At 33.4% G+C, this 23,777-nt stretch overlaps 1 protein-coding gene across 3 annotated transcripts; it reads right to left on the bottom strand.

The window, feature by feature from the left end:
* Positions 1-6,162: 6,162 nt before the first annotated feature.
* On the bottom strand, positions 6,163-22,012 carry LOC144959522 (uncharacterized). Of its 3 annotated transcripts, none has more exons than XM_078892140.1 (9): positions 21,503-21,709; positions 17,840-17,973; positions 16,734-16,832; positions 15,830-15,982; positions 13,641-13,783; positions 11,487-11,601; positions 10,843-11,023; positions 8,472-9,244; positions 6,163-6,838 (listed from the first exon to the last, which is right to left on the bottom strand). In XM_078892140.1, the coding sequence occupies exons 2-9, from the start codon at positions 17,967-17,969 to the stop codon at positions 6,624-6,626; spliced, it is 1,809 nt and encodes a 602-aa protein (XP_078748266.1). In that variant the 5' UTR covers positions 17,970-17,973; positions 21,503-21,709; the 3' UTR covers positions 6,163-6,623. The 3 variants fall into 3 exon arrangements, with proteins under 3 accessions (XP_078748266.1, XP_078748273.1, XP_078748270.1); XM_078892147.1 differs by lacking the exon at positions 21,503-21,709 and adding an exon at positions 21,956-22,012 and having other exon boundaries at positions 6,492-6,838; XM_078892144.1 differs by having other exon boundaries at positions 6,492-6,838; positions 21,594-21,705.
* Between the last annotated feature and the right edge of the window lie 1,765 nt (positions 22,013-23,777).

Genomic DNA, 23,777 nt, shown 5'->3' with positions numbered 1-23,777 from the left:
TCAGTGCCAGTAAAAAGGACGAAAATGGGTTAGTAAAAAGTTCTAGAATTACAATTAAAACAACCAAGAAAAGATAAGACAAAAGGGAATGGTACAAATAGGGAACAGATTTAGATTCCAAGAGCACACTATCAGTGTACTTAGTTTGAGATATCATCTCCCAAAACTATAACTATACATTCGAGTGTTTCCCTCCCAGCCAAGGACTCCGGCTAGGGTCAGGTCAAAACCAATTAATCTCATCCCAAGACAAAATCAGAAAGCAAATGGAAAACCGACACATGGGGGTAGAAGACGCAGCAGGTACCACCCTGCCCACTATGGGAGGTCGGGAACCCCACCCAGTTCATCAAAAAGAGAAAGCTCTCGTGGTTTGGTCATGTGACACAACACAACTTCATGGTTAAAACAAGATTACAGAGTACACTAGAGAGAGGAGAAACAGAGGTCGACAAAGCATGAACTGGGTCAACAACATTAAAGGCAAAATTGGACAGTCCCACTCTCTCATTCCCAAGGCAGAAAACAGATGAATGGCATCAAACAGCTGCGGCATTGGCTCTCATGTCTCCTCTACTATCAACACAGATCGGAGACAGAAATGAGGTGAGAGGTAAGACTTCATCTGCGCAACAGGACGCAACATTCCACAGCCCTAAGATGGATTCCACTCAACAAGTGATCTGTCATAATCAAAAAAAATTATAATATTTGAATTATAGTAAAATGGCAGTATCACATAGACAGAAGGTTAAAATAAATTGCCAATTTTAGAACGATTTGATATTTTTATAATCAACACAACATAGAATGTGGTGATGTAAATTTTATCTCTCTGAAAATATCAGAATGAATGTCAATTTTTGGGGGAAAAAATGAATGATCCTCTTTTCATATTTACAGCTTAACTTGCCCGCTTTGAGATCATATCTGCACTTTAAAAAAGGCCATCCCATTGGGGAAGAGGGGGAGGTAGCGATGTTCCTCCCATTATGAGCAAATATTGTTTTTTGTTGGGTTTTTTAGGTGTTTTCTAGGGTCGATGACACTTTAAGGTCATCTTAGCACTAGTAGAAAGGAAGATGATAGAACAGTCAAAAGATATAGATCTAGCTAAAAGAAAGAAAAAAAACAACTTTAAAAAAAAATTGGACACTACTTAAACAGAGATCTCTAAGCAGATCTGAGAGCAAAATCCCTTGTAGCTAGACTGAAACTACAAACATCACTGACACAAGATCTCTGCCATCATGATACATTCAGACTGTTACAAAATAAATATTATAGTAAAATCACAACAATGACAAAATGAATAATGTTGAGATAATCGAAGAGGACAAAATATCATCTTTCAAAAAATAGTTAAAGCAATCCATTTCCCTCTCATAAAAGACCACATGCATGGCTTTGGTGAAACACAATGATCCCGTTCTAGGACAAAGACCCAAAATCACATGGAAAGGTTAAATAATGGAGGGTTAAAAGAGATAGCGAGTCTATAGACCCGTACAATTGATTTCCGTCTTAGCTTAAGGTTCCAAGCCAGAATTAGGACCAGACTATGTGAATCATTCCAGAACAAAGAAAGACATCTGGAATAGAGGAACATTTTTAAGCCAGCAGGGTAAAGTAGAAAAGAATATATGAAATAAGAAGAATGCTTTTTTTATGGGGAAAAACAATCCTGATCCAAAAGATTGTTTCCCTATTGAGAAAACAAAAAGGCCAGATTCCTAGGACAAGTCCAAAAAGAGTTGTACAGAAGACCATAAAGGAAATTAAAAGGAGAAAGATAAGGCAAAAAGACAACCCTTGCTCTCAAAGGCAGAGGGATGTCTAAGACCCCAAACTAGTGTATAATTTCTCTCAGCTCAAAAAGTTGTTCCAATGCAGATTTTCAGCTTAAAATTGAATAGAGAAACACAGCAAGCATATTATAAAATTTATATTATGTTGTATGTATTTTCATGAAATACTATGGTAGACAAGTCAAATAAATACATTAACATTACAAAAATTCATTCAAAAAATATTATAAATGTACATTATACTTTCACAAAGATCATTCTTCTTGAAATATCAGTTTTCAAATTAAGGGCAATGTTTAACTACAGTGCAGCATGAAGGAAATTATGTACAATCATTTTTAAAAGTCACTGGACTCTCAAACACATGATATTCCCCATTTAAATATCCCTATAAATACTCTTTGTATTAGCAACAATTGAATACAAACAAGATTGCCTCAAATAAACTAGTTATAATATTGCATGACCATTGATAACATTTATTTTTGATATCCTTTGTTAAGTGGCTTTAAGTTCAATCCCCCATCACAGAAGGCTATTTTTTAAAAAAATAACTTACTTATCCAAACCAGCGACCAGCTGAACCCTTCGGTCTTGTGATATGATGTAGAAGTAGAAGTAGATTTTTTGTAGTTGCTCCAGGTGACTATACAGTGTTGTTTTGTTTTTTTATAACTGGTTTTGTCTCACATTATTATTTCTGATTTGTCTCACATTGTATCATCCACATATTTTGTCTAAGTTGGTGGTTTGAATAAGATTGTGAGGAGGCATGCACACTAGTAAATACGATCAACGCATATCTCAAATTCATCATTATTTCAATACATTAAATTAGTCCTACCTGTACAAGATATTCAAGCTGCACTGTGATTACATTTTACAATCAACTTCCATAAACAAAATATTTTTAAAAATAATAATGTCAATCATACCAGCATTACATTTAGTAACTTTTACCATTTTCAAGCATACCATCAATCATTTTTTTTTTTTTGCCCCACCTTTTACTCCAAATGATAATGATTAATTCTGTTGCCCAAACATTTAATCGGATAAAACCATTGTATTCCATTCTTTTCTCTCAAATATTTACTCTTGTAACATCTTTATATAGAATACATCTTATTTCTTAGCGGACTCACAGCTATGTACAGTCATATCTGGCATATTTGGTCATTATCTGGCAATAACATCAATGAAGGAATACAAAAGACCCTACCAACAGTAAGACGCCAGTTATTATTATTTTTTTTTAATCAAAGAAGGAAGAAAAACTGACAGTTCTCAGATAATAAATAAATATTTTGTACCTGCTACGTCTCCATTTTCTCAATGCAGACCAAAACACAGTTACTTTAGTTCAATTGCTGATTTTTTGTTTGTTTGTTGCTTTAGGTCTCTTCCAACACAATTGAGGTTATATGAGAGACCGCTGAAACAAAAAAAACAAGCAATCTAACAAAAATAGTACAAATGTAAATCAAAATCATAACCTAAAGATATCATAAGCTAAATTATAAATAACCAAGAACAAACAGGCAGAAGATTTACAGAAAAAAAAATATCCCCTGTCAAAAATACAATCACAAACCAAAGAAGCAGGATAGGCTAGTAAATAGAAGAAGAAACGACATCACTATCGGATCGTACACCCATGCGAACATCATAGGTATATGATTCAAGGGTGATGCTCCCATCCAACCACCCGCGTGAGTCACTTTAATAACAAACAAATCTTGTAATAAAGATTGTGAAAAGGATTTTCTCCATGTGTCAGTTTACTCTTAGTCTCTTAGGTCAAGGTCTGAATTCAACAAAAGTGTAGCACACTGACAATACGATAAATTTAGAGCCAATTTAATGATTACAGTATTCAAAATAACATAAATTTTTAAAAAACAATAGATATAAAATTGACAAATCGGCATTTTTGTTATAATATTACGTTATACCTCTCTTTTTTTTAAATTTCAATATAATGCATAACATTTTTTATGCAAATTCAATATTGTATGATTCGGTCTAATAAAAATCAGAATAATTGATTCATGCTGCTTGCAAACAATTACACACGTTTCCTCAACTTTAAAAGTGTTGCATCTTATACATGTACAAGTCTCCAATAAATAACTGAGTAATTTTTTTTTTCAAAATATGTTTTAAAATAGGGCTAGTTCTAAAAGATAAAAGCACGTAGCTCCCAACAGTTATCTTTCAAGTGACTAAACTGAGAATAGTAATAATTAATAAATGACAATATGATAATGATAATAATAATAATAATAATAATAATAATAATAAATAATAATAATAATAATAATAATAATAATAATAATAATAATAATAATAATAATAAAATAATAATAATAATAATCAGCTACTCTAAACCCATCTTTCAAATCATACGAGTACATACAGCAAATATGTTACCTTTTACAGAAAGTACACATAATTCTAAAACTTGTGATACTACTACCAACATGATAAGGCAATATCATCAAAAGTTTTCGAGAAATAAAAAACTCTCATTGACGGCAAAATCACTAAGTTTGGAGTAGCTATAATAATAATAATAATAATAATAATAATAATAATAATAATAATAATAATAATAATAATAATAATAATAATAATAATAATAATAATAATAATAATAATAGTCTGATGTCACGTCCACCCAGCAACCAGCAGCTTGGTTCTAAACAAAGAAAATCGGTACTTTTTATTCTTCATGCTGGCTTGAACTTTTTCACATGTCATGTGATCAGAATGTATAAAAGTCATAACATGATCAGATTTATGTTTTTCTTCTCTGGATATACTTTTATGCTCGCCGAAGAAGTATTTCATAAGGGCATCTGCCATTGTTCTGATAGTTTAGAACCAGTTACTCAGTTACTATGCGTCATTACGAGGGAAGCGACATCACGATTGTTGAAGCCTATAACAATAATAACAACAATAATAATAATAATAATAATAATAATAAATAATAATAATAATAATAATAATAATAATAATAATAATAATAATAATAATAATAATAATAATAATAATAATATTAATAATAATAATAATAATAATGATGACAATAATCATCATTGTCGTCATCATTATACTAAAAACAAAGAGATTATTTCTAAGAAAAATAAAAGATAATTTCCCAGATGCAAACACCATACTGTTTTCCCTCCTGTGAGCGCCAATGCAAAACCAATCTCATTTCTAGAGAAAACAGAAAATTACAAGTAGGAGAAAACAGCAAATATATGGAAGAGGGAGGGTGTAGGGGATCCAACAATAGTTAACCTCACCCATAAATGCAAAATATTTTCAAAACACTGATTTATTGGTTTATTTATTGCATGGCTCTGTCCAAAGATTTTTTTTTCCTAGAGTGTTTAAAGCATTTGCTGTAAATCATCGTTTGGAGAATGTGTTAAAATTCTTTAAACAGCAATGGGTCCTGACATATATTGCTTTCAAAAAGATATGTCCTGGCGATTAAGAAACAGCAACAAATGTCTGACATATTCTCTCTATCATATAAGTTAAATAAAAGGATAAATCCCATCCCATAACATCTCCCATTACATTTTGTTTACAACTACACTTTATTTCTAGCACGACAGTAGTAGCAGCAGTGAAACTCGAGTTTCAGACTTGACTGCTCCTGATCTTTTGATGAAAGAGGTGTAAAGTTACATTAAATTCAAACTGCGCTTGAAAATGGTAAAATGAAAAATTGATATACCTTAGCCTATGCTTTGTGTTGATATTTCCTTGAGGAGAGCTACAGGAGAATGGCAACGATGAGAAGAATACGGAGAAAAAGATGAAGAAATCAAACTTTTCAATTAATGGTGTATTGTGTTTCTGCTGATATATCAATTAACCATTTCGAATAAAACTTTCTATTCAAAGAATCATACATTAAGATAAAACTATAATCTTTGAAACAAATTTCCCATTGGTGATTGTTTTGTTTGTCTTCAAGGGTTTTACGGCGCTTTGTTTTTAAGGGTTTTATGAACTTGCGACAAAGATGGGCCATTTCAGCAACAGTAAAAAGGAAGAAAATGGGATAGTGAAAAAAAAATTATAGATTTACAATTGAAAGCTCACAAGAGAAAGTAAGACAAAGGGGAGTGGTTTAAATAGGAACAGGTGTAAATTCCAAGAGCACATTTATTGGTGTACTTAGTCTGAGATCACCTAAAAGTCTCCTCCTAAAACACAAGCACAGGTACCCACTAAGAGGAACACGCTCAAATATTTTTATTTATATTATAATTATATATATATAAATATATATATATATATATATATATATATATATATATATATATATATATATATATATATAACACAAATAATACAGTGCATAAGACAGATGATTTACAAGACCAAAAAAATATCTCTGAAACTACACACATTTGACTGTTTCCCTCTCAGCCAAGGACTCCAGCAAAAGGAAAGAACAAAACCAAGTTACCTCATTCCAAGACAAAGACAAACAGCAATTGGAAAACAGATATCGCAGATGGAAGAAACAGTAAGCGACCTCCCTGCCCACAACAGGAGGTTGGGAACCCCACTCAGCCTCTTGGAGAAATACCTTTTTAAAAAAGTAATTGTTACATGCACAAAGTATGCTCTGCAGGACTTTATACTTTACCAGATATAACCTATACCCAAATTTCAATTTATTTTAACATAACATATATGTTAAGTATAATTCATTTCCATTGGGGATGAACAAGAGAAAATGTCAGTGAGAATGCCACCAACACACCATGCCTATTTTAGTGTTTATGCACTTTCAATTCCTTCATCATCAGGGTTAACTGTAATGAATTTTAAAATCATATCTTGCAATGGTGGTTCCAGTTCTGAAAACATCAGATAGTCCTGTAGCACAGAGGGTATCTTCAATTGTTCCATTGCTGAACGACAGTACCTATTTTCTTTCCCTAACTCCAAGACAACAACACGACGACATCTGTGTGCCAAAGAGTTTGTCTTTTCTGAAATTAAAAAAAAAACAAAGCAAAAAAAACACAGTAAATATCTGTCACTATCGCATTTGAAAACATACATTGATCAAAACACACATCATCTTTATAATTGCATACTGGTGGAGAAATTCATCGATCAAGATAGACAATTATATTTTGTCTCAAACTCAAAAACAATTTTTAAAAACAGCACCCATTGTTATTTGTGTCTACTTAGAAAATATTTATCAATCAAAATGCACATAAATGTTTTTATTATAAAATACAAAAATGCTAACAAATATCAATCATTACTCTATATACAATTGAATACATAGATCAAAATGCATATCTATTCAGTCCAATTTCCAAACCTTTGGAACAAATATAATGTTCCATCCTTTTCAGTGAGCTTGAGATAATATATATTTTTGAATTTTTTTTATTTTTTTTCTTTAAGATAGCAATTTATGTCAACAAAAAAAACGAAAAACCAAATCAGCTGTAAAAACTTGCATGGAAAATATTTGGACACCATTTTAATTGAATACATTCCAATCATTATAATAACTTCAAAGTTGTGACCGCCATCACCTCTAACTGGTTTCATCTTGGATGATGCAATTTAAACTCTTGTTAAAAATATGAAATTTGGTTGGGACAAATTTAATGACCTTGATATCACCACGATGATAAAATACCACATTATCATCACTTTAACCATTTTCTCCGCCTTTGTCAGCATTAGATTAATTGCATTAGATTAATTCCACTGTGATATTTGGAAAAGGAACATTTTTCTTTGATAGACAAAAGCTTATGGAAAATATAAAGTCTGTCACTTTCATGTTTTAAATTGAAGAATATTTCTTACAATTATTTTGCATCTGTCTCACACTGAAATAAAACCATTTGGAATGGTGGATCACATTGAACATGTTTTGTTTTTATGGTTTAAGGGTTTTACAGCATTTCATTTCATTTCAGTGCCAGTAAAAAGGGAGAAAATGGGGAGTCAAAACGGTTATAGATTTACAATTGAAAGCTGACAAGAGAAAGTAAGACAAAGGGGAAGGGTTAAATTGGGAACAGGTGTAGAATCCAAGAGTGCACTATCAGTTTACTTAGTTTGAGATCACCTAAAAATCTCATCAAGACACGAGCAAGGTCCCAATTAAGAGGATTACACTCAAATGTTTACAAACCATTATATATTTTAAACCAAAATAAATTGAAACAGTACATAACATAGAGATGATTTCAACTTGAATTTTTATATTGTGTAATAACCAGAACGAGCACAAAGCACTTTACAAAGGGTCCCTGACCAACAGCAACACTTAACATGTAGAATGAGACATGACCCCTGTTAGGGGTCTCATTTTTTTCCAGACAGGACAACGCTGTTGATAGTCAGGTACTCATTTTACACCTGAGTATGGTGACAGAATGTGAATAAATAGCCTATTCCAAGGACTCAACTACATGCCGAGCGAGACTCGAACCCATGACCAGCGATTGTAATGTCACAAGACCATATAGCCACACAAACTTGACAAGAATAACTAGATGCACAAACACACACACACACTATTACTGAAAGAGGAAGGGTTATCTATTTTCAACCCTTATTTTCGAGTACATTATAAGCATAAATTCTTACCTGAGATATTTTGCAGTACTTTTCTTTGACTGGGTTCAAAATGAGTGAGAATGTGTCGTGGCAAGGTAGCATGGTCACTGATACACATAAGCAGGGCTAAGACAGGAACTAAGTTTTCCTTTCTGTGAAACATATGAAACATAAGTCCAAACAAGTTTGTTATGGCTGGACTGTTTGCAGAATCTCCATTCATTGGGTCAGAAATGTCAAAAAGAGAGTGGGCCTCTGCTCCGCCAAGAAACAACTGCCAGATGTAGAACACTTGAAAATTTGGTTGTCGAGAATTTCGCACAATCATTGCAGTCAAATCTCGTTCCAAATCTTTTTGGAATGCTAAGAGCATAGCAACATTGCCAGTAACATTTTTGTGGTAAATATTGGGAGAAGCACCGCATCTTAGAAGGAGTTGAAATAAGGGAACATTGTTGGACCATAAGGCAACTAAAAGAGGGGGCAATTCATCCTCATCTGAAATGTCTAAGGATAAGCCTTGCTGTAAGAGAAACTTTGCACCGTTTGAGGACCAGTCGGAGTCTATTAAACACAATATGGAGCCTTTCCTTGCAGGCACTAATGTATTTGCAAGGTGACCAAGCTCGAGAAGGAGAGATGATGGTAAGGGGCATACTCTGGAGAAGTCAAAATGTCTGTGTAATAATTTCAAGATGCTGGTATCTGTGTGCCTTAAGGCTTGAACTTGAGGGTGCATGGAGTGGAAATTTTGACTTTGGAAAACGGTAAGATCTGTATGGGGAAGTAATAACTCGACACACCTGGGGATGAAAGAAAAAAAAAGACAAAGGTATCGGTCATATCTATGGTATGCATCTAACACATGAAAGATTATCCATAACAATGAAGAACTGCAAATAATCAAGGAATACAAAATATATGAAATTGATTGCTAAATAGTACATAGGACTATTTTCTATCAAAGTCAAGTAACATTAATAATGATAATATAAATAATAACAACAACAAAAATAATGATAATAATAACAACAAAAATAATAATAATAATAATAATATTAAAAGAAGTAACTCCTGGTATGCCTGAGTGTGGTAATCAGTTTTCAATCCTCTTTGTTGATAACATTGCCAGTTTTCGAATAACTCGTCCCTACACAATAACACACATCTTGCCATTTTAGAAAATGATAATCCTGGATCTATGTGCCCAAGAGCATAATTTCTCTGGTTTTCCCATCAACCAAGGCATCGTAAATAATCCAATAAGTTTGGAATTCACATTGGCATTCACTTCGTAAAATATTAAAAATCATATTCTAAATATCTTAAACATTTTAGAGACAACTGGAAGTTTAAAAATGTAGAAATTGTGAAAACATGTACCCCCAAAAAAGAAGATGCGATTTTTAAAAAATTTAAGTTGTGATTAGATTCCCCCCAAAATAAGAATATACTAGTAAGTATATTTGATTGTGAAGGGAATGTGTAATCAAAACTATAGGAAGTGGTCATTTATTTTTGAGAGAGAGAGTAGTTATTTGTGTGCCTGCCTGGAAAAAGCACAGATGAGAAAAGCAAATTGAAATTCCATGTCACAGGCAAAAATGTGGAATTATTTTTCAGTTTGCGGGTACTGGGTTGCCATCTTCAAATATTGATAAAAACAAGTATTAAAATTAAAAGTAACTAATTTAAATAAAGTTTAGAACTCATAACAAATTTGGTAAAAATCATTTCTCTTAAGTAAAATACAGTTTAAATGTCGTTTTATCTTTGATAGGGCTAAGGTTACAAACATTTATATACACCAATTTCACAAAACATAAAACAGAAAAGCACAACAATATTCCAAAAAGATAAAAAAGAAAACTGAGAAAATCACTTTTGAAGTGGCATAGGTTCATGTTGACAACATTTGATTGATTATAGAATCTGATTAAATCTCATAAATTTATAGCGAGAAGGTCCGTATATTAAGAACACTAAATCTGAAAATTGAGGATCTGACCATTTTCCCAATTCTTTTGTCAACATCTTTTCTTAGAAAACCACACATATTATTTATGACCAGTACATCAAAGTAAGGTGGAACCACTTGATAATAAGGTTAAAACACATTTTATTAGTTCCTTTTTTTTTCACAGGGCTTAACAGACTAGTGCCTTAAGTAATTAATCATGAAAATAATGTCTGACTTAACTTCTGTATTTTCTAATTTAATAAATAATGGTAGGCGAGGTGGTCAAGTGGTTGAGGCATTGCACTGTGACTATAATCTTGCTGACCTAAATTCAACCCCCACTTTTCTCAGGCAAGATCTCACTACAACTCTGAATTTTCTTATTAAAACTTATTTGCTCACAATTTAAGAATTAGGAAATGATGATTTAGCTTTATTTACCTTGTATGCCCATTACAAACAGCAAAATGCAATGGTACAAAGTTTTCATCTGTCAGCGCAATGTTTGCATCTGCTCCATAATGTAAGAGATAGGCTACAATTGAAGCATAGCCCTCTTGTGCAGCTATCAATAATGGTGTTGCGTTGTCAGATGCTGCTGCATTTATAATGTGCAATTGGCCTGTAAATAAAACAATTGAAATTAAGAATGAAGTCCAATTTTCAAGGTTTCCGATGTCAATATTTTTACACCAATAAAATAAGATTGATCTTTTATCATAAACTCGGTTTGACATAAATTAAAACATTCCAAGAAAACAGTATATTTATAAAATGAAAACCCTGAAATGTTCAATTTATTAACAATTAACACTTTTTTAAAAGAACGGTGTTATTTTCATTCGTTTGCGATCCTTTAGATAGGATGAAACGTTCTTGCTGTCAAATCACTAACAGGTGCAGCCACTTAAATTTAAACACTGCTGGTGAAAAGGAATATTGAAAAAAAAACCTTAACTGCATCAACAAGACAAAACCTTTTTAAATATTATTATCACAGTAAGTATTTAACACATTAAAGAAAAATATATTGAACTGCGCTGTGATAGCTGTTAAATAAATGCGATCATGTTTGCATCACATACCCCTGTCTTTAGCAAATTTTACCAGGACTTTAACACAGTCAATGTTGCCCTTATGAGCAGCAAGAAAAAGAGGAGACAAGTTGTGGTCAGCATATACATCTAAGTCAGCACCATGCTGGGGATAGAAAAAAAATGAAAAATGAATATTCAGGTAGATTCACCAAAGAAACATACATAATCTAGAGCCTGAAAATTACTATTGATAGTTTTTAAAATTCATATTTTTAATAATTTAGTCAGATAAATACTAACTAGCTTAATATATGTTACAACATCCCGTCCAGGTTAATCAGTATCAACTCCTTTGCCTCTGTTTGTATTTTTCAATTTAAAGATACATATTATATCATAACAAGTTGGTTAAAATGGAGAAGGGGTGTGACATATCATAAAAGAAATAAGGGAGGGTAAAGGAGGAAGGTATCCAGTAGAAAATATTGTATTGGTAAATTTAGATTAAAATATATTTTTGTAACAGTCATATCAACTTACTTACGCCACATTCACCCAGTGTTTTATTGGAAAATATTCAATGAAAAATAATCTAATTATTAACCATTTTGTAACATGTTACTCACAGCTTAAACTAAATTTGTAATTAAAAAATTTTATTTAAATCAATATCTTTTAAGTGAAAAGAAATGATTTAGTATATCCAACTGCAAAATTAAGGAAATTTAACTTAATATGCCCAAAATGGCAGTATGTTGGGACGTTAAAATATAATCTAGATTTAGATTGCTTAACATTATCAAAGCTTAGCTTGAATATTCTCTATTTTAGCAATGACTATCCCGCACAAATCTTTGGGCCTCTTTTTCGCTCACGAATTGCCCGAATTCGCGTCAAAATATGGGACAAAGCCGTTTCGTATATGCTATTTTAAAAAATTAATTACGACGCTGTTTATCGATGAATATGACTGAAAGTTGGCACACAGTTAGAAAAAAGGTCATTTTAGATTATGTCAAGCGACAAAACTTGTGCGATTACCAGAAGACCGTTAAAAACAGATTTTTACTCTTTGGAGTAAAATATTTCTAAAACTACCGGGCGTGGAGGTTTTGTCGCTGACAAGGTAATACATGAACATTTCTTCTTTTTGGTTGTAAAATTTCATATGAATATGACGAGTACTTTTCCCGTATTTTACAAAACACCATCCTAATTTGCTCTTCAAGTTTCAATCTTTTAATCCACTTATTACGTAAGATACAACGAAAGGTCGAAAAAAAAATGCCGAAAAAGCGTCCCATATTTTCGCGTTTTTTTCCTCTTTGCGGGTCATCCAAATAAATGACACCTTTAAAACTGTATAACTTGTTTATTTATGAATGGATTTTCAAAATTCAAATTTTACTCAGTGGAGATAGGGCTTGGATTTTAGACAAAAATTTTCCTCAAAAAGAGAAAAAAACATTTTTCATAGTCATTGCTATCTATTTGTCTCCTCTCTTATTTTTTTTTTTTCCTATTCTATTTTTTTTCCTTTTCCCAGATTGCCAAATCGGGACAGTCATGATTTCTATCAGGGCAGTTAGCCCCTATGATATTAGTTATTATGTGTAATTTTCCCTTGTCACCCTCCAGTTAAATTTTTTATGTTTTTAAGGGTATTACTGCGATTACGACACATTCAGGTTATTTCAGCACCAGTAAAAAGGAAGAAAATGGGATAGTCAAAAAAAGTGTAGATTTGGAATTGAAAGCACATGAGAATAAGTAAGACAAAGGGGAATTGTTTCAAATAGGAAACTATGTAGATTCCAAGAGCACACTATCAGTGCACTAAGTTTGAGATCACCTAAAGGTTTCATCCAGGCACAAGCACAGGATCCCATTAAGATAAATACACTCAAATTTTTACAAACCATTATATATCTAAAGCAAAAACATTTAATAGTGAACAACAGAGAGATGGGGGGAAAAAATATCATCTCCCAAAACTATAACTGTACATTTGACTGTTTCCCTCCGAACTAGGGTATCCGGCCAGGGTCAGGACAAAACCAAGTAATTTCATTCGAAGACAAGGACAATAAGCATGCTGGAAAATAGATATAGGGGGATAGATGACACGTTAAATGCCTCCTCCTGACATAGTACCATATATTAGAACTGAGAAGGAGTGGTCACACAAATGATGATACACACCTGTAGCAAAAGATTCACATGACTAACAAGTCCTTTTTCAGCAGCAAGATGCAAAGCCGAGTAACCAGTGTAAATTCTACTATTCACATCAGCATCCTTCTTAATCAATGTTTTAAAGCAAAGGGAGCTTCCAGAGTTTAAAGCTGTAAAAATAAATCAATACAATGAATCAATACACATGAACACCCCTTTATTCCAATACTTACAACTTAAACAAAACAGAAATATGCTAAAACGCTGCTTTAATATATTGTTTTTCTTTCTTTTTTGCTTGTTTTGTTTTGGTTTGTTTTGTTTTTTTGTGTTTTTTAAAACAGCAGATGCCAATATCAACTTATTTGCAGGTCTGATTGCAAATTTATTATGAGCTCATTGTTGAAATGGAAAACTAAAAAAATGACACAAAATATTGTCCTTAACAACAATGTTAAACAAGGCCCATAATTGCGTTCGGATGTCAGACTTGCATATATGTACACGTCGGCAGATACTGTATTTAAAATGTTTTTCTTTACTTAAAACTTGAAATGACCAATGAAAAGTCAGTAATGAGACTGCAGCATTGAGAAAGCTGCTTGAACTGGACAAAAGGTGTGAAAACCATATTTTTTTTCTAATCAAAAAATAAATAATAAAGATAGTAATAAGGAAGCTTTGATCAAAAAAAAAAAAATAATAATAATAATAATAATTTCTATTTTTATTAACTCGTCCTACAAGGCTGAAAAAAAACCTCTCCAGGTGTATTCTGGTATGACAACAAATCTAAAAGACATTTGTGTTCTTACATGGCGCCTCATTATATTACTACTTACAAAAGTTACCCTCATAATGGCCCTTATTATTTAATCTTTCTTTTATTGTCTATTTCAAAATAGTTAATAGGTAGAGGGTCCAAATAGTTCAGTTGGTAGAGCACTCTCGCTTCACTTGCTAAGGGACCGAGATTGATCCCGGGTGTAATCGAGATTTTTTCCTGGCACCCCTTTCCACCCAACAGTGATTGGATAGCTGGGCCTGTAAGATTTAGTGGAAAGTACTTTGCAATAGAATACCATCCTATCTAAAGGGTAGCAATAAATTGCCAATTATCCGTTTCATGCTATAGAAACCTGGATAAAATCCACCTCCATGGGCTTAATAGCACTAAAGAACTACATTATTTTCATAATAGGTAAGTAAATAGAAAAGAGGGGTGTAGATAGACTATGGTAATTATGCCGAATACCTAAATGATTGAGAAATGAATTAAGGTATCACAGCATCAATTACGCATTGGATACTTTTCTTGTCCTTAGCAATTTGGAGATAATGCAAAAAGATGAAAGGGACATCATTTAAAAAGGTTATCAATTTTATATGAAATAAGGTCTCATATTTCAACTATCAATGAAGTGCGAACTATGAGGAGGGAGAGAGACTGAGCGAGTTTTTGCTGTTTTGCTGAGCAGCTGCAAATAACACTCTTCCTGCTTATTTGCTCAATTGCACTGTGTCCCTCTCCTCAACTAGAATGCATCTTAGTTACGAAGATCTTCACATAATGGTGTCCCAGTTAAGCAACTTCTAATCCATTTCCAATTAGAATCAAAAATCTAAATAAACTCTAAAGTGTTCAAATAGCTTATTATTACCTGTTATTTTGGAAAAACAAAGGAAAGAGTGAAAATGGAGAGGCTTCGAATGGAAACAATACAGGCAATGTGAAAAGCCCCTATCGCTCTCCGTTATTTTGGGCAGTTTTATTTGTCTGTAAACGAGCTTTCTCAGCTGCACCGATAATTCTTATGACTACTAGCACGCATTTGTTACTCTTGTATGTTAAACTTCAGTGAAGGGAGAGGAAGATTTATACCTATCTCTAAAAATAATTTAAAACCACATTGTCATAAAGCCATTCAATACCAAAGACATAAAATTTAAACCAATTCCTTAAATTTAGTAAAATCAAATTTAACAAAACTGAGCAAATTGCAGTAAAATAACAATTCTAAATACCTATCATTATAATTATAATATATATTCTATATAGGTATCCAAATATGATTCCAGGACAATACTTTAGATATCATGTATGTTACAATCAACACTGGTTTTAAATATCTTAGTTTTTTTCTTATTTTATTATCAAGTTGAATACAAATCTCTCCACTGACATCCTTTTAAATGTACTATTTTTAAAAACATACCTTCCCACAAAGGAGTGTATCCTTCATTTGTTGTAAAATCCTTATCAGCATTGGCATTGATGAGAGAAGACACTGCTTCATGTTGACCTTGCCTTGCTGCTAAAATCAATGCTGTCTCTTTGGCATGTGTTACCCAATCAGGATCAACATTAGCTAGTAAGGAAATGGCAGACATCATATTCATATTATGATGATGATGACGATGATGACAATGATAATAATAATGATGATGACAATGATGATAATAATCATGATGGATAAAGCTGAAGTAATTGGTAATGATGGTATTTATAATAACATAAAGAGCTTAAATTTAGGCCGCATTTATATCAATCTTTTTAAATACACGAGACATACTTTAGAATAATTAATGAAAAGTACTTTTTTTCCTGCAAAAGGCACTTCTTTTGTACTGGACACAGAGCTCTCTGTCCATTGAGGGATATATGTACAATATAAAGAAGACATTTCTTTTCAGATTAGCTCTTCTTTTTTTTTTTTTTTCGTAAAAATTCTTTGCATAATTGTAACTTAGGCACTTCTATTGTCATGCACTCAGAGCTCTCTCTCCATTGAGGGACAGATGCATAATATAAACCACCATCATCATCATCATTATATTATTATTACTATTATTATTATTATTATCATTTTCATTATTATTATTATTATTATTATGAACAAGTGTGTATTCAAGGTGCCAGACAAACCCTGGCACCTTTCATACATACTTGTTCAGATCTTTATCTTATCACTTATACAGGTGCCTGCTCCTTAATTTCTTAATTTTATATCATCGCAGTTATAAAGGTTTTGTCAAAAAATGTCCTTTTGATTTAAAGATAATAAGGACTGTACTGGAGCATTTATCATTATGCAAAATGCTCAGAGAATCTAAACTCACGGAGCCTTAAAAGGAACTCTAGGCAGCCTGTGTTGCCATGATGAGCAGCCTCATGGATAGGACTCCATCCCCTGTTGTCAAAAACATCTACAGGCCTCCCTGAGAGAAAAAAGAAAACAGGAATGGGAATATATGTCAACTGCAGCAAATTCATAACTCTTAAAGAAAATAGGGATACCATGACTCAACTCAAAATTAAACCAAATAAGGATTCCTGTATAAGGTTTTCTTTTGGTTTAGACCCAAAAAAATTTGATACAAATTATATTAAAATCACTTGACAACATATATGTTGAGTATCTCCTGTAAAAAATGTTAGCTACAAGTGACACATTATAAACGCATTATGGATAAAAATAAAATCAATTCAATTTTTTTACAGTTTTAATGAACAGTTAAAAAAGGTGATGCCTTTCACTTAAAATGAATCTAAATTGCATTAACTCAAGTCTGAGGTGAATTAAAATGGATAAGACAGGGTCTGCAGCACTGAGTGTCTTCTTTGGTTATACCTCAAGCCTTATCGGATGTATGATGCCATTACTATGTCAATTGATTTTCTTTATAAGCGAAGAGGTGGGGGGGGGGGGGTTCCCTCTTGAAAAGGGGGTCTTACTGGATCTCTTTGTTGAAATGCAGGTCTCATTAATCCTTATTTAAATCTGGGGTCTGTAGTCGAAGGCTAACATTATTTCAGAAACAGTACATCGGAACCAGGGGGTCCCAATAGCTCAGATGGTGGAGCACTCGCTTCACATGCTAAGGGACTGAGATTGACCCCTGATGCCGTCAAGATTATTTTTCTAACCCCTATCAAACCAGCAGTGATTGGATAGCCAGGTCTGCTAGATCTGCCAGAAAGTACTTTACGACAGTGTCCTATTCAAATTTGCAATTGCTAACATTCATTTCACACTATGGAAACCAAGATAAACTCTTGCTCCATGGGCCTATTGGCCTGAAGGACTAATTTATTTTCTTTACTTTACATAAAAACAAAGGGCGACATCATTAAAGCATTATTATAAATCATCTTTGATTATTTGAAAAGAACTTAACTAAAAATGGACATGCTATTCTTTGAAAAATAAAAGAAGGTCACTCACCACTCCACACCATATGTTGCAATGCCATAAGATCACCAACCCTGGCAGCAACTCCAACCGTAGCATATTTGTCAGGATCTTGTTCAAATTGTTTTTGCATTGAGACAGTCCTGACATTGGCTGGTCCCATGTAGCTTAAGAAAGAAAAAAACAACATTGATGCCAAAGTCAATATATGACAGAAGTGTAAGAGTATTTAGATTTTCTTTTAGCTCCAGTAAATTTCTTATATTATTATTATTTAAGTACATCTAATCATAACAAACAGTACAAGTTAAGCCAATCTCAAAATATAAACCAAAATTAGCACGGGTCACACAATCCATGGATAAGTGACAGTGAAAGAAAACAAAAACCTGTCTAAGGCAGAATTAATTTTTGTTTATTTGCACTTTTTTCCTATAACCCAATTCTTATTTTTAACGTTAGCACTGTACAACTTCTACTGTCAAGACATTTAATTTTCAATATCTTAAATACAATATATATATATATATGTTTTTCTCTATAATCAGAAAAATTCCAGATAAAATGCAAGTGTGGGTGGGGAAAGTGAAGGAGAGAAGATGATGAGAGGATAAAGAAGAAAGGGGGAGAGGGAGAGAGAGAGAGAGAGAGAGAGAGAGAGAGAGAGAGAGAGAGAGAGAGAGAGAGAGAGAGAGAGAGAGAAAGAGAGAGAGAGAGAGAGACCATTCTACCAGAAATTATATGAATTTACACCTTTTCTATTTTAATTAGAAAAGCGTTTGTAAGCATTCTACATGTACATAAATAAACAAAACAAAAAATGAATAAATGAGAGTCCCTAAAAACAAAATCTTGTCCCATCCCTTTCCCCTATCCTGTTGACCACCATCTTATCCTAGACTACTCGTCTTGGCACCAGCCTGTTCTAGATGACCAGCCTGTTTAGCTTAGGTTGACTACCCTGTCTAATCTGACCAGTTGATCTAGGCTTACCAGACTGTTTAAGCTGACGTCATCAAACTGGGAGTGTCTACGGAATTAATGCAATTTAACGCAGGTGTCAACTTATGAATTACGACATGATCGTGTTGATTTTTCCACCTGAAGTACACCGCATTCATCTCCCTCGTGGATCTCCGACCTTGAAGCGGTGGGGGAGCTTGAGGCATATCAGGGGCAAAGGAAACTAGGTGAGAATCGGTTTCAGTCGAGAACCTGCCTAATGGCAAAATTGCTTCAGCAGTGCAGACTTTCCACCTGTCCAATATGTACCCGATGTGGGAAAGAACCCAAAACCGCAGACCATCTAGTTGAATGGTGTGCTGTGATTAAGCTTCCGGGTGGTTTGCGACGGTGCACGAGTGCAGTAAAGAATTTGCATTTTGGGTCGATCTTCATAACATATTCATATGAGTGTGAGCACCATTGGAAGCTGCTCCCCCATTCATAAAGGCTGCGGTTATTCAGAGTAGACTCTGAATAACTTTCTCCGGTTATTCAGAGTCGACTCTGAATAACTGTCTAGGGTTATTCAGAGTCGGGGAGTCCACTCTGAATAACTGTAGACAGTTGACTCTGAATAACTGTCTACAGTTATTCAGAGTCGGGGAGTCGACTCTGAATAACTGTAGACAGTTATGAGTGATGAACTTCCAGTTACCAACCACACGGTTTTTCTATTTGTTGTTTTTCTTCTCTCCCATCTCTGTTTAACCCTACGGGAAAAACTCGTTTTACTTTTTCGTATTTTCTTGTCTCTTCTGTCATGGCAGTTTTTTGCATCGGTGATTTGCATTGCGGCCGCAAAATTTGCAATTTGTCAATTTTTTGCAAATTGTCGAGATTTTGCAACAAAAAAAAAAAAAAAAAAGAAATATTTTAAAAAATATAGTGGGGACCAGTGATGATAATCTTCCGCGGATTTCTGGGATTTTAGGATTTGTTCATAAATGTTCCGTTGTTTTTTGTCATGTCAAACATTTTCTGCTCAGTGGTAGTTCAGGGGGAAAAAAACAATAATATGCCTTCTATCATTTTTTGACACCTCTGCTCAGTTGCATGAATTTTGGTGACACTCCTTTATTTATGACGTTAGTCTAGACACGCTGGCGCCAAATGTCAAAGGCAGCACAAGACACATGGTGGCCATGAATGAGAAGATGATCGAAAGGGAAGGGGATGGAGCAAATGGGTGTAAATATTTGTGTACTTTTTAGCTGTAACAGATAATACATTCATTTGAAGATTTTTAAGGTTTATAAGCGTGTCTTTTTTTTTTTCTTCCTTTTAAAGTTTTGTTTTGTTTTTGTTTGATTGTTCTGAATTTGTTAATGGAATTCATTACAACTTGTGTCTAATTAAAAACAATTTAAAAAAAATAAAAATCAATTCATTAATTCTCTCTCTCTCCTCTCTCTCTCTCTCTCTCTCTCTCTCTCTCTCTCTCTCTCTCTCTCTCTCTCCTCCTCTCTCTCTCTCTCTCTCTCTCTCTCCTCTCTCAGCCACCCTTCTATCTTCATATTATGTTTATAGATATCATTTGGTAATAGAGAGATAATAAGTTAGGCTGATCGATTTAAGAAATGGTTGTTTATAAGCTAATTTAAATTTGCTTTGTTGATGGAATATGTTTTGCAATTGATTAAAGATTCTTATTTTTAGCGACTGAAGTTGAAAAATCGCCAAGTTTTAAGAATTTGGCACTAAAATTGCCAAAGTCACAAAATAACCGTAGTAAACTGGTATCAAATTGAAAGAAACTCATCTCGCAAGAACTCAACTCGATAATTCGATAGGCTTCTCGGCTCTAAATATCTGTACACATGGTTATCCAGGGTCGACTCTGAATAACCATCTACAGTTATCCAGAGTCGACTCTGAATAACTGCCTACAGTTATCCAGAGTCGACTCTGAATAACTGCCTACAGTTATCCAGAGTCGACTCTGAATAACCACTTCGTTCATAAAATATTAAAATAAATTCCAAGATTAAAATTATGTTCAAACAAAAAAAAAAACAGGACAATTTTTTTATGACATGAACATCAGATATATGAAGGCAAAAAATGTCAAAGTCAAATGCTTGAAAAGACGGAATTTGCCAAAGGTGGAAAATTAAGATCACTGTAGACTGTAGATAACTCTCTTTTCCTTTTTTTTTTTACCTTGTCTTACTTTTATAAATTTCGTGAGGTTTTTAGTTTAGTGCACTGTCATAATGTTTTTATCATAGGCATCATAGGCTAGATAGTCAATTTTAATTTTGTCAGTCTTAGTCTTAGTCTTACACTTACAACTTACAGACTTACAAGTAGAGAGAAAGAGAGAGACCCCTATCAATCCTATACATATATTCATATTCTTTTGACAGTTAATATCGGTTGATCAGCTTGGCCAGTCCCAATAAAATGTGGCATTTTCTTCGTTTGTTTGTATTTGTTGTATCTCTTCTTACTCTTAGACTTAGTCTCTTAGTTAGAAAATAAATGCGCTTGCTTTTCAATTCAAATCGCCACCTGCATGCTGCTTAAATGTAGGTCCAACCACAAAAAAATTTAAGTTGGGCCCAGATATACTCTCACTCATATACATTCACAAAATTATAATCCATTCAACCCACATTCACATATCTACACATCACAAGAACCAATCACTTCACTAAATTCACATTGCCGAGGCCCGAGTCCCTTCCTTACCATGAAAAATGATGATAAAATGACTATGCTTATCCTCTCCAAATATATACTTTTAAAATATGCCCTAAATAGCAATACTTCGGATTCTGACCTGATGCTACAAATGGCAACTGGTCTGGGCCTAGAATTCAAAATTAAAATTGGTTGTTTGCCCGATGGATTTTTGTTGTAAAGCGCATCGGACTCCAGTTACTCACAGACTCACAGGAAGTTTTCTTTCTGCATAGAGTTTACGGAGAAATGTTGACTTTCCCCATATAAATTTTGCATTCCTATATTGTATGAAATACACTTTAAAAAATCCTCTTCTCAGAGTTAATCAGTTTATTTAAACTTATTTAATAAATAAAGTATAAATATGGACATAAATGTTAAAATATAGTAGGCATACATCAAAATATGACCCCAGTTAATAATCAAAACTTTATCGGACTCTAATAACAATAAGGTTACCGGAGATGAGAGCGAATTGTCCGATTGGATTCTTCATAAGAATTTTTTTTAAGAATAGATAAACACTTATATAGCAGTAAAGTTAGGTGCCCCAAACGTAAACAATAACAAGTTGCTAGTGATTTCCGTTAGGGACCGGAATAATTTACGCACAATATAGGTCTCCCAATTTTGTAGTTTGAGTTGTAGGCAATACACTTTCAGTATTGAAAATATGTTTACATAAAATCTAACAGTTGCAGAAATAATAATATAGGCTAAATTATATGAAAATCGGGCTCCGATAATCCTCGTTTGTTCACAACCAGCGCAATAATTTGCTCTGGTCTAAAAATAGATAGACTGTAACTTTTGATAAATTTAGAAAATTTTACCTTTGTTCCATAAAATATCCTATCTAGACATTATTTGATGCGTGATCGAGTATTTATAATATGTGTTTCTTTTGCCCCTAACATCCAAATTTTAAGGTTATTTTTTTCTATTAATTTACATGGAACGTGAGCTGTCAAGACAGGAACATGTGGTTGCCACTCTTCTCGACCTTTTTACGTTTGGGCACCTAACTTACTGCTCTATATGGAATATTTCCATGGTTATAACACGCTTAGTGCTGCTTCACTGCAATATGTTTCTTTTATCCCACGAAAAGAATATATGGAAACACATTTTCATTTCATTCAGAACTTTCTGTTCTGTTCGGCCGTCTTTATCACTGCAATTAATTACTTGTTCACATCTGAATTTTTTTGGTATTTTTTCTCAAAACATACAAAATCTATGCACTAAACCATGCCATTTGCATAACAAAACAAGTAGAGCACTGAGCACAGACTCCAAGGACGAGATTATTATTATTATTATCATCATCATCATCATCATCATCATCACCAGCACCGTCATCATCATCATCATCATCATCATCATCATTATCAGCACCGTCATCATCATCATCTTCATCATCATCATCATCATCATCATCATCATCATCATCATCATCATCATCATCATCATCAGCACCAGCACCGTCATCACCAGCACCATCATCATCATCATCATCATCATCATCATCATCATCATCATCATCATCATCATCACCAGCACCGTCATCATCATCATCATTATCATCATCATCATCATCACCAGTATCGTCATCATCATCATCATCATCATCATCATCATCATCATCGTCATCGTCGTCGTCATCATCATCATCATCATCATTATCATTGTATTATTATCATCATCATTATATTATTATTATCATCATCATCATCATCATCGTCATCATCATCGTCATCATCATTATCATCATCGTCATCATCATTATCATCATCATCGTCACAACAACAACATTTTACACCTAGGTAATCAATGTAGCTGGCTAGGAAAACATTTATTCCAAGTCGATTATCTTTTTTCCCTGAAGATTTAAATGTCTGTTGTCTCACTGGTGATGGACAATGACGTTCTAAACCATTTCACTCAGCCCGACTGTTTCGTGATGGTTGGTAGAGGTTTCCAGGTCCTGATGGTAGAGGGGGGAAAGGAATAAAGGTGAAGGAAAATGCACACGAATTAATTAAGCAAAATATATTCCAATGCTCCATGAACTTGAAAATGGCTACTTAATACATGACGTAAAGACGTTAGGTGACCACTCACTACACAGTCCCCGTCTTATATCCGATCTAAAGATGATGCGCAACGATCTGAAGCTGATCTACCGATGGACTATAGATTATCTAGTGTAAATAATAATAATGATAGATCTTTATTGTCCATATATATGGCAATTTCTCTCTCTCTCTCTCTCTCTCTC

This window comes from Berghia stephanieae, chromosome 1 (assembly GCF_034508935.2).
Source record: "Berghia stephanieae isolate SIO BIC M18660-M18661 chromosome 1, UCSD_Bste_1.3, whole genome shotgun sequence".
NCBI classification, from domain to species: domain Eukaryota; kingdom Metazoa; phylum Mollusca; class Gastropoda; order Nudibranchia; family Aeolidiidae; genus Berghia; species Berghia stephanieae.
The sequence above is the reverse complement of the archived record's forward strand: the minus strand, read 5'-3'. Positions and strand labels throughout refer to the sequence as shown.

What these genes read in the sequence shown, in the direction of transcription:
- LOC144959522 (XM_078892147.1), bottom strand. Translation starts at nt 17,969, where the DNA reads ATGGGACCAGCCAATGTCAGGACTGTCTCAATGCAAAAACAATTTGAA. An exon ending in GCAACATATGGTGTGGAGTG is followed by an intron (nt 16,833 to 17,839) that starts GTGAGTGACCTT and finishes TTTTTCTCTCAG; the next exon opens with GGAGGCCTGTAGATGTTTTT. An exon ending in ATACACTCCTTTGTGGGAAG is followed by an intron (nt 13,784 to 15,829) that starts GTATGTTTTTAA and finishes TTATTTTTACAG; the next exon opens with CTTTAAACTCTGGAAGCTCC.